An 18332-nucleotide genomic window follows, 5' to 3' on the forward strand; every position below is an offset into this window, starting at 1 on the left:
GAGTGTGCCGCACATGCGCGGACGAGGGAATGGTCACCAATGGAGGCGCAACGCGTGCGCAGTGTGCCCGACGCCGCATGCGCCGTGCGGCCCCGCGCCGACGCTCTGCGGGGTAATTGAGGCCGCCCGCGCTTGCCGTAGAGCGGGCTGTACCAAGCCCCGGTTCTCAGGCGGGGGGGGGGGTCAGAAAAGTGACGGTGCGCCGGGACTCGTGGGCCGCCGCCCATTCTGTCGCCGGCGGGGCGAGCCCAGTGGCGGCGGAGTGAGGGAGCGGTGCGGTGAGGGAGCGGTGCGGAGGGTCGGGGGAGGTAGCGGTGGGAGCGGCTGCCGCCGCGCCCCGCCGGCGTCAGTGGCAGCGCCGGGCTGAGGGGCGGGGCGCGGGCGGCTCGGGTAATGGCAGCGCTGTGAGGAGGGGAGCGGGGCAGGGACCGCGGCCGCAGGGCGAGGAGCGAGGGAGGCCGGCGGGTGGGCGTCGCTGACTCAGGCCTCCTTGTCGCCAGGTAACCGCCCTCACCGGGGGAGCCGCCGGGATGAGGGGAGGGAGTCCGGCGGTCACCGTCCTGTGGGTGGCCGGGCCGGGTGCGTGTGGGGGCGCTGAGGCCCTGCCTCCCGCCCGGGCCCGGGCGGGAGGCAGGGCCTCAGCGCCCCCACACGCACCCGGCCCGGCCCCGGCTGCTGCCCCGCGTCCTGCCCTTGCCTGTGGGGAGGGTGCGGTGCGGGTTCTCTGGCGGGGCCCGGTCATCTCTTCGCCTCGCCTCGCCTCCGCCCGGTTTCGCTCTTGTTTTTTTGGGTTTTTTTTTGGGGGTGGGGGGGAGGGAAGGCTGTGTACACGGTTGAGGCGGGTATTCCTGCCCTTGGCTGTTCTCCCACCTACTAGCTTGTGTTATTTCTTGAGGGGGTTAAACAGGTTGGAAACTTGGGGAAATGTTTTGACGCTGGCCAAAAAAACTACGTTTATTTGTGCGAACAAATATACTGAGTATGACGGCGGTGTGTTTTAAAGAATGAGGTGATGGAAGCAACACCCTTTCGTTATTCTCGTGTGTAAATACATTTCAACAATATCTGCTTACCTTTGGGCTTGTCAAACAGGTATGGTTTCCCACCCCCTGAGTAGCATAAACCCTAGGGTAGATATTGTGCTGTGCTATAATTTTTACCACGGAAGTTACTTGTATCAGTCCGAGACATTTAGTACTCTAAGCTGGTGAGCTTGCGCACAGCAGACGCTGAAGCACAGCAAACCCCCAAACCCTAGCATCTTACAGGAAAAAGTTATACTGTATTTGTTAATGTGTGTGCAAAGCAAGTATAAATTCATATCGATGTGAAAGCTGTAAGAGAATGTCAAGTAACAGTCAGCCCTGTCTTAAGCTATTTAATCCTGCAATACCTTTGTAAGTATGTGGATGCACATTGCCATACATATTATTAGGTGTTGGTGATAATAAACACAGCATTAATGATTCTGTGGGATGTATTGCGGGGAGGATGTTTTCTTCACCTTTCCTCCCTCTCCTCAGTTTTGTTTATTTGTGAAGGGAATTGTTCTTTTACCTTGGAGATAGCAAGTGTGCTTCAGAGAGAGCAACATATAACGTAATGCTAGGTATGACTTCACTACCACAAGAACTTCTTAGCATTGTTAAAATGCTTGTGGACCATGATTATTTTCTCTTGGGGTCAGCTGAAAATGCTCTTGGGTTTTCCAGAAGAAGAATAATATTAGAGCTTTTAGAAGACTACTGTTTTTTGTTTTCCTGAAAGTGAGCTCTACTGCTGTTTACTTCTATTGCCATTGGTGTTTCTCTGAAACATACATCAGTTTGTGTTTTTCACCTTACTTTCTTTGATGGATATATGTTTCTTTTTTGTCGGTTGTCACTGATTTTTCTCTGTGCTAAGCTACAACAAACATACATGGATTGAAGATTTTTTTTTAATTTCCAAAAGTGGTAATAGCCATGTTGCAAATATAACAACTTAAATGTTTCTTCTGAACTGAAAATATTTATGCACAATTTACTGAGCTTTTAGTTCTTCTTTAAAAAGTTTCCTGTTAATAAAACCTAGGATAATACCACTTCCTCGATATTGCTTAGCTGCTACTCAGTTTCTTTATGAAATCAAAGCACATGTGGGTTGGGTAATACATTGGTTACATTTTAAACGGAAGCTGTTGTGTTGCAGGTAGAGGAGAACAACACTCTGCGGTTCCTGAATTAGCAGTTAAGGAGTTTGGTTAGTTAGTCAGGGTGACATTTATCATGCATAGAGTGTAAAAGTTGCATCTGGTTGTTTTTTGGGGTTGGGGTTTTTTTGGGTGTGTGTGTTTTTTTTTTTTTTTTCCTTAATCTGAGAAGCTGTATATCCTGCAGTTTGAGAGAGCTAATCTGCCTGAGAAAAATTAAGAGCTGGTAGCTGTTAAGGTAGTACACTGGTTGCTAAATATTTTATTTAGCATGACGTTTGATTTTTTTTTTTCCCCACTGTTATAGAGGTGTCCCTCTTGTGCTAAAAGTCTGGTTTTTACTAGTTTCTTTTTTCCCTTGTGATCTTGAAAATTTGGGGAGACAAGTTAACAGTTACTTGCCAATCTATTTAAAATGAAAATAGGAGTATTCTTTCCACTTTTTGTTTTAGTCTTACAATGTCATGTTCCTGAGCAAGAACTAGACTTGCTTTGTGCATGGAATGTCACACATCAGGTCCTTTCTAGATTAGGTGCACAGGACAGAGACAAATAGAAACAAAGAAGAGGCCATCACAGTTGTGTCTCTCAGGACCTCTTTTTTTTTAAATTACCTTACTTTTTTCCTGGGTTTATTTCAGTAATTTAATGTTTTTTGTTCGATAAATGCCTTCCGGTATTTTTGATAGGAAATTATTAACACAGCTTCCGTATTGTCAAGCCGTGTCTTATTTGAAAGAATTCACTATTTGTCCTGCTGCACCATGCAATAAGCTGCACAAGCTCTGCATAATGCTCTGTGTTTAGATGCGTTTTCTCTTTGTCATCCTGATCAAAGCTTTCGGGTTTTGTGGCTTTTTAAATACAACACCAAAAATGTCTCATGAAAGCTTGAGGTGAACGCAGGCTACAAACTGACAGTAGTAATTTCAAATACTCTGGTAATACATTCAGTGTATTCCTGCCCAAAATTCTCTCGGATACAGCTGAAACAATCTTTGCCTAAAAGTGAACAAACAAAAATTTACAGGAAAGTTGTTTTCTTCATTTGGCACTGTTAAATGGGCGGCTTGGTAAGGTGATGAACTTTACGAAGCACGATGTTGTTAAATTAATTGGTGTTATCGGCTATTCATGCAACATTGATGTTCCATTCCATAATGTTAAAAATAAGGACTTGTGAGCTTGATTTTGGAGGGTGGGAAAGCAAGGGTGGGTGTTCTTTGTGGTGTTGTATCATGGTGGTGCAACAGCGTACAAAGTTTAAATTGAAAAATTCAAAGGAAATGTATTTTTTTTATGATTGTGCAATGTTGTCTGACATGTTTAATTCTTCTACAGATTAACACTAAAGCCCCACAATGTCCTTGAAACCACGAGTAGTTGACTTTGATGAAACATGGAACAAACTTCTAACAACAATTAAAGCTGTTGTTATGTTGGATTATGTTGAAAGAGCAACATGGAATGATCGCTTCTCGTATCCTTTAAGTGAAAATCTGACTTAATGCGCTTAGCACAGAGTAGGCTTGCGTTATAGAACAATTTCAGTGGTCTCGATCTGAAACTTGTTGTAAGGTTGTAGCTGTTATTAAGCCTGTGGGTCAATGGATATGTTGAAAGGGATGGGGAATTCTGGGGAATTCTGTGTATTTGGGAAGTGTTCTGTGTGAAAATCACCACAGTAATAAAAAGTAAGCCGGACTGAGTTTTACTCACTTTTAGTAGCTCTAATACTTAGCTTATGATACAGCCGTTCACAAAAGTACAGGCACTGAATTTCCCCTGTCCTGATAATGAGTTTTTCCTGTATGCCCAAGTGTGTGTAGCAGGGGAAGCACCTAAGACAGAGAATGCATGTCTTTAAATTTGGGGGGCCAGGGTGTGGTGAGATTGTTCTGTTTAGAGATGTCTCCCTCTTCTTTACACTTCTAAGTGTACTGATGACTACCGTAATAGACATTTCTATGGCAAGGGTGTATAAAAAAGCCTTCCTCCATTCCCTCCACTGTTATTGCCTCTCTATTCCTGACAGTTAAGCTATGTTTAAAAATAATTACTCCTCTAACTGTGATCTGTGGTCCTGCTGTTCAAGTCCCAGCTGTACATATATTGTTGTAGTGAAAGGTTTGCTTTTTTACATGTAAAATGGAATGGTAATTTTTTTACAGATTTAAGTTTCAGTGAACTTCTTTTAAAAGAAGTGTAACTATTCTAACCCTGTGCCCTGTGTCTATGTATTCGTTAGCCATTACAGTGTGGTGAATAATTAGAGAATTTTAGGAGGCTTTGCAGCTGTTCCACAGCAATTTGACTGAGTTTGGTTTAATTATAGGGGAGAAGAATCGCTTAGACTTATTTATTGATTTGTTAATTCTTCTGAGTGGAAAAAGAAGCTCCTGGTAAGATTCTTACACATAGATTTTTTTTTTTTTTTTTTTATAGCATAAGCTTATTCTGTGTGCAGGAGCTAGGCTCTAAAGTTTCTTTCTGAATGTGTTACAATTTCTCAGAATCGCTTTCTCATGTGCCAGTGTTTTGAATACGTGCATGTGTATAAATACATAAAAGAAAAATACAGTTGCTCATACTGCTTGTGGAGCCTTTTTCTGCAATATGGTACAATAATCTTTAAGGAGTTCTTTAATTCTAAAACTTTGTAATTAATTTCTGGGAGCATGACTCTTCACCTTGTCTTGGAGTCAAGTTCAAATGACTCCAAAACTTACAGACTTTTTGAATTAATCAGTTGTGCACTTATGTGCTGACAAATTGTGCTATAGTCATTCTTTCTAAGCAGCTTTTGAGAATTGCATGTTTCAGTCTTCAACAAGTGATTACTTCTGTAGCTTAGAGCTCTAAACGTTTAAACAAAGGCACCTAAAACAGATTTAAATCTAAAATAATAACTGAGTGAGAACTTGGATTGATTCTTCTCATCACACTGTTTCACTTAGAACTCCTTATGTGGTGGCCTTGTACGCAAGTCTGCTGTTGATCCTCTTTTGGGATTTACTCCAGTTGATTGAACATCAGAAAGGGAACACTTATGAATAGCAGGCTCTGGAAGCAGTCTTGGAAGAATCTTTTGGCATGTAATTCTTAAGACCTTACTTACTATCATCTCTTAATTACATTCCTTGGAATGTGGCGCTATTAGTGCCTAATTTGGCACAGGCAAGAGCCTTTTGGCTTATTCTGTATGGCTGAATGGCCTGAGGAGGTTGTGTGACTTGTAACTTCCAGCATAAGTGTTGATTGTTTAGTACTTCTGCTACCTTTAACCGAACTCTGTGTTTTAACACAAACCGCTCACTGAGTATTCGACAACTTGGTGAAACTGGTAGTTCTGTACAGCTGGTATGTAAGCTTTTTACAGGTTTTAAATATATAAAGAAAACTAATGATACATTTTAGGAAGATGTTGCATTTAAAAAATATGTCTTGTTCTTTGTTAGCTTTTCATTCTCTGTTAAATTCAGTTTAATTGGAGTAATCTGTTTCTAAACATCTGCAGGGATTTTAAAGGAAACATATTAACTATTTTTCTTGCTGCTTAATAAGTACAATAAAAAGGTGACAAATGATTTGATTAGTCGAAACAATGATATGGAAACAAAGGATAAGATACAGCAAAGAATCATGACTTCAATCTGCCGCAGTGTATTCTAAGAAGTGTTTGTTTTCTCTTGTGCTGCTTGAGACAGCTGATATCAAATGGTGCATGCAGACTAATAGTATTTTAGGGTTGAGAGGTTTGTACTGTGCATATTCCACTTCTAGAACTATTTTTTGCCTCACTACTTCCTCAGAGCTTGTTTGTCTTGAATATAGTAATTCTTTGTAACTCTCATGGTAATTTTATTGTTAAACATAGCTTATTCTTTAAATATAGCTTATATCTCAAACTTGAAATGCTAGAATGGCAATGGGCTCAGAACCACAACTGTGTAAGAGTTAAAATCTTCTGGAAAAGATCACTTGAAAGACCATATGTCACTTTATTTAAACTGTGAGTCATCTTGAGCCACCTTTGACCTTCAGGTTTCCTTTAAGGTTCCCTGCAGAAAGAAGTGTTTCTGAAGTTGTTTCATTGTCTGGTAAATGAGTGACAGTTATATCTCTCTATTTGAGATGTTATTTACAATAATTTGGTTGTTATGAATGCTTTGTATAACTTTCAAGACTTTGCTTCTAACTCTTCAGTAGGCTGGCGAGTGCTCTTTAAGTTAAAACGCGTGATCAAGCTTGATTAGAGAGTGGTAGTTCCTCTGTACTTTGATAACTACCTTTTAGCAGTAGAACTTTTTTGAATGGTTAGAACATCAGGATCTTCCTGTTGTCTTGGGTTTTACACCAGCCAAATAAATAGGATGAGCAATACCCGGGGAGGAATTAGACATACTGCAAATAGGATTATTTCAAAAGCATGCAACATGGACATCTGTTTTTCTTCTGTTTTTCTGCATGTTTGTTCTCCCTCCTCTGATCCCTATTTTACACAGATCCTATGATGAACCAGAAACTTACAAACGTGTATCTTTAATATAAGAACCATCCCAAAGAGAAGGAAGAGTAAATAAAGGTCATATGATCGTGATTCTTATGACTGTGACTCCTCAAGTACTGTATGAATTTTGATTCTGGTGTAGAGGAAGACCAGCCGTGACAGAAATTTTCCAAAAGCTCTACGTTAGTCTTCTAGAGAAAACTTATTCAAAACCTTCCATTAATATATGGTCTTAACTAGCTGCTTTTCTAACCCTGAGGGCAATATTTGTGAGCTTTTGTGGCCTTGGATACAGTCTTTTCTTATTGATGGTAATTTTTTTTTTTTTTCCTTATTTTAGAATTGCTTTGGCTTCCCATTGCTGGGTAATACCCCTCAAATAGCAACTACTGGAGCACTTAAATCACACAAGACTTTTGATGTTCTTGTTCTCAACACAGAGTGAAGGGCCCCTAAGCAGCAATTTGCCTTCAGCTTCCTTTGAACTTTCTTACCCTGCAAAACTGTGCTGAACTGGAAGGACAGATAGCTTTCACCATTAAAAATAAATTATTGAATAGTAAAGGCTTCTTCCTGATCTTCTAAGGGACAGCAGTACAGAAGAAATGTGCTTTGCGTTTATGGAGTAAAATACCAGTGATGATTAATGATTCATCTCCCCTGAAAGGCTTTGTTTGTTTGGGTTTTTGTTTGTTGTTTTTTTTCTTTTTTTTAAAAGATTCACAATATTTTGAATGCTACACTTCAATTTGAATTCTGGACTGAAAGATATAGTTAGATGAATAAACTAGTACAAATTGAGCAAGAATGTGAACTTTCTGTAGCAAAGCTGCCCTGTTACGTGTTTTTGAGACTCATGGTAGCTCTTTTTTTAGAAATACAGAGAAACATGGGTATCAAACAAGTAGAATTTAGTGTTGATTTTTATCATTTCGTTAATACAGGAAAACCTGTGAGGTGCCTGTGGAGGTACTTCTGTGATTAAGCTGTTAGTTTAATTTCAGCAGGTATGCAAACTGAGTGTTATATGTCAAGACAGAAGACTAGATTCAGCTTTCTTCATTTGCAAGAAAATTTGACTGTTCTCTAGAATAAGGAAAGGCAAGTTTGGAGGATGTGCATCTTCATGAAGGGGCACAGATACCGTTTTTGTTCTTAAATAGGTTTATTACAACTAAGAAACTTGTTTACAACAGTCACGTCATCTGGACTCTTAACTGAAGCTGAGGGTACAGAAGCTAGATAAATTCAGAGATAATTGTTTGCTGCTTTTGTCAGATAAGCTGCCATTATTATTTTCTTGTGCTGTAGTGGTGAAGAGTGCCTGTTTCCTCTAACTTGTGTCCCCTGTCCTTCTGAGTAGCTTACAAAGGTTTCTAATTCTGGAATTGACTATCACGGAAATATATTTGCATAGTGAAGGTGCTTGTGATCTGAATGATATTGAGGATGCTGCCACCACCCCTCCCCCCCCGCAAACAAAAAGTAAAGAAACAAAAAAACCCAAAAGCACCAATTGTTCTTTACAATCTGTTTAAGAAAATTTTTCATTCTTTGCTACTAATTTAATAATTTTTTTTTGTATTTCATTGGTCATAATTTTATTAGTTGGTGTAATGTAACTCTAGCTGGTGTTACAAAGCAGTGAATATTGCCTGTTTTGTTTGTTGGGGTTTACATTTAATGCTCTTGACATTCTGAGGAGAATTCTGATAAAGATGATCTGTATGGATGAAATAACTGTACTCAAGATTAGACTCTGATTAGGCTTTCTGAGATTCTAGTTGCCAAATAAAGGCGCTTTTCCATTTAGTTGTCCTACATCAGTGCCCTCTCTGTTTTGAGTAGCATCAATATAAAAAATGAAACATGCTTCTGGGAAAAATTGTGTGGTGAAAGCTTGACTATAGACTAAGCAGGTGACTTGTCAACTGTCCTTAGGTCTTCTACCTTCTTTTACGCAGGCATGTGCTTCTTGAGGTAAACTAGAGGAAAGCAGATCTCATCTTCCCTTAATTAAAGAGCTTACCTTGAAAAGTAATCTATACTAAGTCATTATTTTTTAGCATGGCTGGCTTTATAAAGTGCCTTGACTTAGTAGATAGGCATGATGTTTTAAATAATTTTTGCAGAACTAGTTTATTTCCCACAGTTGTTTACCTGAAGCTTCACTTAATCCTTGCTTGACTTCTCTGAAAGCAAAGTTCTTAATCATAAATTCTGTTCCTGACAAAGTTTTTAGAAAGACAAAGTGTCTTTTTAAAAACTTGATATAAACCTTACAAACCAAAGGTGTTGCTTTGCGGGATGCTTCAGGGACAAACGACCTTAAGGGGTTTAACTGTTTGCTGCTGCCCATTTAAGTGAGTGAGTATAACTGCTTTGTGTGGCTGTGATCTAAACACAATTACTAAAGTGATAATAATGGTTAAAAATAGAATAAAGTTTTTGCATCCACACCACCATTGTGATGACTTAATTTCCAGTGTCCCACAAAACTGTTTTACCTGTGGAGTTGGGGGGGAATATGCAAGGACTGGTTTGGGGGAGGAAATCTTGAAGTCAGCTTCACTTCATGTTTGCTCTGCTCCATACTTGGCTAATCATGTTCTTAACCTAATTAGTGTTTCTTTCCGTTATCTGAAAAGAAACTCAGTTTCACATTGGCTGCAGATACAGAGGAAGAATTTTGGATGAAAGCTGCTTTTTCACTTTGAGATAATCATGTATTATTCATAGGTGGCAAATAAGTGTTAGAAGCTGTGTCAATGTGGGGCTACCAGAAGTTCTGGGATCTTAGCTCTAACATGCTCTCACCTTCCACTACCTAAAATTTATTAGTGATGCTTAAAACTTAGATTCTTCACAAATCAGGACTTATACTAATTTCAGAAAATGATCCATTTTATCTTTTGTGTGTGTGAGGAAAAAAAGGTTCTGTAAATCTTAAATTTTATTGATAAGTTTTTACACTTTAAGCAGGTACAAACCTTGACTCTGAGCCCAGAGACATTTATGCTTTGTGTGTGGCCTATCCTGAACCTCTTGGAGAGAGACTTTATACTGAGACTAAAATTTTTTTGGAAAATCATGTACGCCATTTGCACAAGGTAACCTATGCAGTTACTGATGTACATATATATATTGTTTGTTCTTTTTTGACTTTAGGGAGGGGTTTTATTTATTTTGTATGTATGAAGGTATGCAGATTTTATGAGACTAAATCACAGATGACAGAGTTCTAGAGGCAGAACTTATATCTATATATCCGATATACATAACGCACATCACACAAAACAATGTAGACAGATATATAGATATCTGCCTATATGCAGCACAAAAGAAGGAGCTTTCTTTTTAAGCCAACAATTAAGGTTTATCTAAAATATTAATTGGCTTGAAAAGTAAGTTCTTTCTTTTCTGTTGAATGCTTATAATAAAACAAGTTACAGAAATGTCTTCATTTTCCAAATGTAATACAGTTTGTCATTAGCCTTATGTTACAGTGTAAAAGTATCTACTCTGTTGTCTTGGAAACTGATTGTATATACTAAAGAAAACTTCTGAAATATGTGGGAAATAAAATAACAAAAATGCTTGGGAGGGGAGGAAGTGATGACAAATTATTTATTATGACAAATAACAGTACTTGTATACCTATATAGCTGTGAATTAACTTTTGTCTCACCAGCTGGGGCAGCCGATTTCAATAGAATCTTGATTCATCGTTTTGAATTTATAGGATTGATGAACAGTGTCTCCTTGTATGTCAGTAAAAAGAGAAGTAGATTTAAATAAGGTGCCTGCCTGTCTTTGGTGTCTGTATAGGGAATGAAGAATTGCAAGTTCTAGATAGTACTGCTGAATGGCTTCATGCTATTTTTTGAGCTTAGGGTATCTGTGTATTTGATGAGATGGACTGGGTATCTTAATAGGTAGTTCCACTGGTTGCAGAGAGAATACCTCTGATGCCTTGGTAGACTAAATCAGTTCATTAAACTGGCAAATAACAGCCATAAAAATTCTTCCTCATTTATTTAGTGAGCTGGATGAGCTCACTTAGCATCATCAGGCAAGTGCCAGCACAGGAGAAGCTGTGGGAAGTAGTGGAAAGCATAAATGCATTTTTTAAATTGGCTATCCACCACTTGTCTTTGAAATAACGTTGGAAAACTTTCGTAAAATTCATACTACAAAGGAAAGCACTTTCGATTCTGTTTTGGCTGTTAGCTTTCCTCTTTTACATTATTTTTGCATAGGCTTCTTTGCAGCTTGAGCCAGAATTTAAAATTACGTACTCTAGAGAGAATTATAGCTGACTTCCTAGGATCTCATCCTCCTTCATAAATCATACTAATTTGTTTAAATTGTTGAACTTATTCCTTTGAAGTATTAATGTATTTTGAGAAGTTCAGTACATCAGCAACTTAGATAATTCTCCTAAACTGCAAAAGATTTGGGCCTAGATTTACAGAACTTAAGACGTGTTTAAGTTTGCATGTATTTGCACATCATTAAACTTGTTTTATTCCAGGATTCTTGGTAAGTATAAGGGCTTGTGTAACCAGTAAGGCATACTGATTTTAAGTGGTTTTAGTTAGGCAACTCCTCCACTGTGCGTGTGGCTGCATGAATTTAAAATTGATTTGTGTCAGTGAGGGAATAGTTATGCGAGTTCTCCCACCAGTATGAAGTGAGAATATGAACCGTGCTTATTCAAGCAAGTACTTCTGCTAAGGCAAATAGAAAATAATATGTTACAGAGATTGTTGCAATGACCAGAAAACTAACAAATCTTCATACTACAAAGTTTTGGCAAGCCAGCCACAACACCTGAAGTTGGGGTTTTTTGTATTTAAAAAGAACAAAGTTATTTTTACACCAGTAAAAGCTTAGATGTAGTCTTAATTTTGAATCTGTGGTGTTTATTCCAAAATGATAATCCTGTTATAACTTCCTATGTATGTATGCTATTTTCATACTAATTTTAGCGGGGGTGCATGTCTTCCTTCACAGAGAGTTCTGGAAGCTGAAGAACAAGTACTGGTTATGTATCACAGATACTGGGAAGAGTATAGCAAAGGGGCAGACTATATGGACTGTTTATACAGGTAAGCTTTGCAAATTAGTAGTTAAACTTTTGAAATGTTTACAGTGATCTGTCGCTTAAGTCTAAGAATGTTGTTTAAAGAGAGCAATAGCTGAGTATGCCCCAGATCAGTTTTGGAGAGAGTATAGTTACGGTAGCAGAACATGAGAAAAAAGGAATAATGCTCCAACAAGTTTTCTGTGCATCGCTCCTTACCACTGAAGTAATTATCTAAGATGATTCCTACTGTTCATTCATTACTAATGTATTCTACCTCTGTTTCTGATGTTGCGGTGCCAAGTATGTTGGTGCTAGTCAACCCTGCAGTGAAGTAGCTCATAATCCTAGGTGTTTTTCTACAAGGATGGCATTGTACTGGTGTCCAGTTGAAGCAGCATGGTTTGTTCCAAAGCTTAGCCACATACCTTGGCAAAAACAGAGCTCTCCCTTCTAGAAGAGGCTTTCAGAGAAGGCTATGTGCTCTCTGGCTCATTTCTTTTCAGGTGAATGTTTGAACTGCAGTGATTGGAGGAGGAGTGAAAACTTCCCCTTGTTTTCTGAGAATTTCAGAAACTAATAGACTGTATACAGGCAGTCAATTTTACAGTTTTGTTTTTTTCTTTAGTAGATTACAGCCAAGTCTATAAATAAAAACACAACTAACCCCTGTTATTTTTGTACTTCTACTGTTTCCTGAATTGTGAGTGTGTTTTGTTGCTACTAGTGATAGCTTAAGCATATAAAACTCACTCATTCATGAGTTGCTAGAATTATAGCTATATTGAGGTGACTTTGGATTTACTAGGATTTGGATTTTAATTCCATACTGACTGTAGGTTCAACACGTCCATTATGCATGTGATACCCAGCAGGTAAATATAATTTATGGGGCACTGTTAATACTGTACTTATTTGATGGTATAATGTGAGGATTTACAAAGGATTTCACGACCTTTACTATTACATTAAGAGATGTTTGTGTGATCTTGTAGTAGAACCCATTAAATTACTGCTAGCAGACTGGGAACAAATGTGGTGGAATCCATCTTGGCCTTGCAAATTTTAGTTCCATAATGTCTCACTGACTTAACTGGAGAGTTGATACGGGACTGTGGGTGGGGGAATCCTATTTAATGGGTATGAATCTCACTGATTCTGCTTTGTGTAACAGATTTTCTGAACGCTTGAGTGCTTCTGGTCATAAACCAACAAATTAAAGTACTTCTCCAGCAGTGTGAACCTGATTTTTTGTCTTATTTTCAAACAAGCTTAGGCATTTTTTTCCCCCAACAGTTGTTACGCACTTGAACTAACCTGTAAATATATATAAGCTCAGTAGAGTGGTATTCATATATCAGTGAAGCCGAGTTCTTAAACTCTGAAGTTATTTATTTTGTGCCAGCTCTGCCCATTCTAACTCTTCTTCCTGCTTTGCATACGGTGTTTTCGTCCAGAAAATGTACTTTTTAGGTATCTTGTTGGAAGTAATTTTACCACAAAGTTATATCTTCTTTCTTTGTGTTGGAATTCTGAGTTTTGTCATATACTAGCTTTTAAAAGTCTCTAAAGGGTATGACTTCAATAAAAAAAATGTACATTGTAATGGGAACTAAAAGACCCTCTCACATGAAGGCAAGAAATAACGCAGTGCTTGATTAGTAGTCATAATGACTTTCATGCATTAGAAACACTTCATTACATGTTATGGCACTTTTTTGGGGTTTTTTGAGAGAATTTTTTGTGTGAAAGTACTTCTGAAGACCATAAGAAGGTATTCTGTTTTTTATAAAGCTATTGGAGTTCTTTTCTTACTTGCACACCTGCTCTCAAAAAAGTACCATAATTTAGTTGACTCTGTTGTATCCCAGGATCTAACTTGTGTAATTCTTCCAACAATGAAAACGGATTAATCTTTACAGCTAGTGATCTTAATGTTATTTTTAAATAGGTTCCTCAAACTTAAGTAGACTCGTGTCTCTGCTTCTTAATCCTTCTACCCTGATAGGTAATATTTGACATACTACTAAAATGTGGACGCTATACTTCTGAGCGAAATTTATAAAACATGAGACACATCATGTGACTGACAACGGCAGTCAAATGATTTCTTTCTATGTTAGTGGTTTTGGTTTGATTTTTTTTTTTCACCCAGCCCCCAGGTGCATTTTACTAGAAAAACAAACTTGCATTCAGTTTGAAAACTAAAATCCTCTATGTGCTTGGTTAAACCAAGGTTCTAAAACTGATGGCATAAGGAATACCTGGTGTTAAATAAACTTCTTCAGTTGTTTATTTTAGTTCTGATGATAAACATAATAGATAAAAACAATGCTGAACATTGGGGCTTATCAGTGCCTTGGTGCTGTAATTGTTTTTGTAGGTAACCCTACTTGTGAAAAATCTGTTTTGTGTACCTTTATTTCGGGTAACTGGAGAGTTTTCTTATCCAGCAAACTTAAATTAACTTAAATGATTATTTAAAAAAAAAAACCACAACCCAAACAACTGAAGTTTTAAAATCTGCTCATAATAAAATCCTGAAAAATAAACACACATAGTTCAGCTTTTGCTTTGTTTGTTTTTGTCTTTTATTTTAAACACCTGTAATAATACCAGTATATTAATGTATAGTAATTTTTAGTTCTTTAGCCTAATCTTAGTTCTTTTTCCTTTTGTACTTTTATGTGAAACATCTTCCTTCCCTTTCAGGATTAAACTTCAGCCAGTTTTGTCATGATAGGAGTAATTTGTATTCTGAGTAACCTATAACACAGTTCAGACTGGTATTAGTTCTAGTCCCCTTCTCATTTTTTAAGTGTTAAGCAGCTACTGATTTTAATCTTGCTTACTAATTATGTAACTTAGTAAATGTGGGGAAGATTTAAACAAACAAGAAGTCCTATTAACACTTGAAACTGAAATTAATGGTATCTTTCTATTGAAACTTCTCCCACTGAAGGAACTACCTTCATTTTAGACTATAATGTTAGCATTTGGTATCCCTGGGAGGTTTACTTCCACATCAAATATTTGTTGTCTCATAATTTTGGTAAGCGTGTTGGATTCGTAAGATTTCAGTATCTGCAATGCTTTGTTGTAGTGAAAAGGCCTTCATTTATTAGCTAATGCTCAAATTGTGGTAGATTACTTTAACCCTATTTTACAGATCTGTAAACCAGTGAATACTTCATCTGTGTTTGAGTGAATCAGAAGAGATAGTGGATTGTGAAAATTTCCAGTGCTGAGCGCTTGTGTGCATACGCTGCTAGACATGTTCAAGCATTCTGCTTATATAAAGCACGGTGGTTCTGCTGCTTTTAGTATAGCTCTTCTGAAGTCACCATTGCATGTTTTCATTGGAGCATTTAAAAAAAACCAAATAGGTGTGAACAAACCTCTGAAGGTCATCCTTATGCTCAGACTAGGGCTAACTTCAAAGTTAAACCAAGTTGCTTAAGGTTTTGTTGAGTCAAATTCTGAGCTCCTTCAAGGACAGAGATTTTGACGCCTTTATGAGCAGCCTGTTCTAGTGCTTGATTACTCTCATTCTAAAACAATTTCCTGTATGTCTGTTTGGAATTTGTCATACTGCAACTTGTTGCCCATTGCTTCTTGTCTTTTCTCTGTGCCCCTCTGAGAAGAGTTTGTCTTTGTCTAATGTATGTCTCATGCTCTGCACCCTAAATATTTCAGTGAGCTTTCTCTGGACCTTTTTCCATTTGTCCAGATCTGTTGTATTTGGGTACTCAAAACTGGTCGTAAAAAAAAAAAAAAAATAAAATATTTTTTTTTGAAATTTAATTCCAAAAAAAAAAAAATTTGAGATTATACTGTTTGCACATCCTTTGCGGTTGTTTGCTTGTGCTTTTGCTTGGTTCTAGAAGTTGATGGTAAAAGTAGGGAAAGGGGAGAGGAAATGTGGCAAATTTGGTTTTGGTTTTGAGGCAGATTGTGATGAAGCTCTTGCCATGAGTGGTTCTGCCGACCCACTTCTTGCCCACCCCCTTTTTGCTTGAATCAGATAGGTTTTTGCAGGGGTACCTGATCTAGGTTAAATATTTACTTGTGGCTACCTTGTTTGTAAGATGCATCGGTTGCCCAGTCTGGGTTTGTTGAGAAGGCATGTACTGATGGAAGGAAGAGGGTGTGAATGAGGAGAACGTAGGTCTTTCCTTTTTAGCAAGCTTAACAGGAAAAAGAAGAATGGCACCTGCTGGCTTTGCTCACATGGGGAGGGTGGGAAGTATCAAGGAGCATGCCTGCTTAAGGCTTGTGTTCCAGCTATTCTGGATGTCCGTACAAGTTTTATATGAAATGGCAGGCCTGTAGCCTTCTACACAGACTTGCATTTACAATTGATGATGGTTATTGATGGTATCAGTTTACAGTACTCTGTAAGACTCTGGAGTCTGAAAGTAGGTTAGGCTGCTGTATTCCAGTTTGTCACCACTGCAGTATCACAAGGCTTCCCTCTTTGGACTCTGTGGTGTCCTAAATTCTTTCAAGTTCACAGGTTTCCATAGTGTGTTCCTCCTTTTCTTCTTTGCTTGTCATTTGCCTTCCTGCCCAAAGTGTCACGAATCTGGTGCAGTCTCTGAAGCCTGAATCTCTTAAAGTGTTTCAGTAACCTGACTGTCTTCAGAGTCTGAAACTGGGTGTCTCAAAACTGCTAGCTGGATTGGAATTTAAAAAGAATTAAAAATTAGTTACCTTATTTAAGCACTAACATAAAAAAAATTATAAGTGTAGTTATGAAATATATTAGAAATACTTTTCCCAGTTATCTGGGAAAGAGGAGGAGAAGGGTTCAGTTTAAAAATGTTATTACATTTCTTTTAAGGGAATACTGAGAATTTAGAGGGATGTTTTGTCAGGTCTTGTGCAGAAACCATTTTATGTTCTTTATAAAAACAATGTATATAATAGTAAATACTAAAATAAAAAATATTTATAACATATCTTCTTTATAACTGTTAATTAAAAAATTTCTGCAAATTCTTCTCTTATCTTTAGTATTTGTAATACAGCTGTTTGCTAGTTACTGCGACCTGAGTAAGGGATCATAACTGACAAAATGGGCCCTGTAAAAATTGACACTGTCTGAGAAAAGCCAAGTAATGAACAGTACAGGTAGAAGAAAATACATTGTACTTAAAAATACCTGATACTTAGGACTGCTTTTCTGTCACTAAAAATAAATAAACTACTGCCATTCTAATGCTAGTGAACTTCTTAGAATTTAGCAGTTATTTTGCATGAGTATGAGTAATGTGGTTGTGCATGTTGAAAGGTTGGATACTTGCACAAGTATATTGCACACCAAGAAAATGCTGATGGTGATATATCAGGCTACTGTTTGATATCTCAGTTACTAACACCGTACTGTTTTAATATGGTGTAAGGTCTTTTAAATTGAAGTAATTTATATTTTTAAGAATTTCCTACAGATAGCAATGGCATTGGTTAAAAGAGGTTATCTTTCGTGATATGGAAGAACAACTTAAAACAAGAAAAAAACAACTTAACTTTTGCCTGTTTTCATTAGAATATTTTTATTTCTATAGGTACCTCAACACACAGTTTATTAAGAAGAACAAATTGACTGAAGCTGATCTTCAGTATGGTTACGGAGGGGTGGATATGAATGAACCATTGATGGAAATAGGAGAGGTAGGTATCCTGGAAGTGGGAGTGGATATCAACGGTATTCAGAAGCGCTACAAATTGAGCTTTGTCCTTTTACATTTTGACTTTTCTGTGTCACAGGATATGAATAGTTAAATACAGTAGGAGACATAAGCAGTGAACCCTTTGTAAAATGAGATTACAGTTTTGATGTAGAAATATATGGTGAAAGGATTGGGGGGGGAGCAAATATGAAAACTATTGGAGAACTTAAATTTAAAATATGATAATAGACACCACCTTGAAAAAAATCTTAATGACACCACTATCTAGAAAATATTTTGAAGAAGCAATACTTTTGTTTTTGGAAACCCATGAAAAATTGCTTTTAGGTAATTTCTTGATATCACAAAGTACAACAGCTTTTTTTGAGATTAGACTTCCTAACATCTTATTTTCTAATGCAAGCAGTTTTGTACTTCTATCGTAGCAACTTGGATGGAAATTTTGAAAGAAAAGTAGACATTCTGTGCAGAAAAGTATCATGTAGAGAGGGCTTATCACTTAAAAAAAAAAAAAAGTAGTAATTTGGGTTAAGCACCAGGGTATTGACACAGTTACTAATGTAAGTTGCAGAGGCTGAGAATAATATTTAAGTATCTATAAGACTAAAAAAAATTGTCAGCAGTAGGACTACATTCTGAGATACCACGCTGTACAGATGTGAAGTATACGTTGTTTCTGTTACTTCATGGCTACTCTTACTGTGAAATATAAGAAAGTAAAATAAAAAGGCAATTTTACAGGAAAAAAAAAATCTTTCAAATTTAAAAAAAAAAAAGTGTTTCAGTATGTCTTTAAGAAGATTTTGGAAACACCTTTTCAGTCTGAATCAGAACAAGACCACAATCCTGAAT

The 18332-nt window shown here is 37.6% G+C and overlaps 1 protein-coding gene across 2 annotated transcripts in view; it reads left to right on the plus strand.

The window, feature by feature from the left end:
- The first annotated feature begins 351 nt into the window (after nucleotides 1-351).
- The window catches only part of CUL2 (cullin 2), a 51807-nt gene continuing 33826 nt past the window's right edge, over nucleotides 352-18332 (plus strand). Inside the window, exons 1-5 of one of the 2 annotated variants that reach the window (XM_074574220.1) lie at nucleotides 352-500; nucleotides 3533-3671; nucleotides 9709-9811; nucleotides 11718-11812; nucleotides 17355-17460. In XM_074574220.1, the coding sequence (XP_074430321.1) occupies nucleotides 3553-3671; nucleotides 9709-9811; nucleotides 11718-11812; nucleotides 17355-17460 (423 nt within the window). In that variant the 5' untranslated portion in view covers nucleotides 352-500; nucleotides 3533-3552. The remainder of the gene's footprint in view (nucleotides 501-3532; nucleotides 3672-9708; nucleotides 9812-11717; nucleotides 11813-17354; nucleotides 17461-18332) is intronic. The other variant, XM_074574219.1, reaches the window with a different exon arrangement.

This window comes from Larus michahellis, chromosome 2 (assembly GCF_964199755.1).
Source record: "Larus michahellis chromosome 2, bLarMic1.1, whole genome shotgun sequence".
In the NCBI taxonomy this organism is placed as follows: Eukaryota; Metazoa; Chordata; class Aves; order Charadriiformes; family Laridae; genus Larus; species Larus michahellis.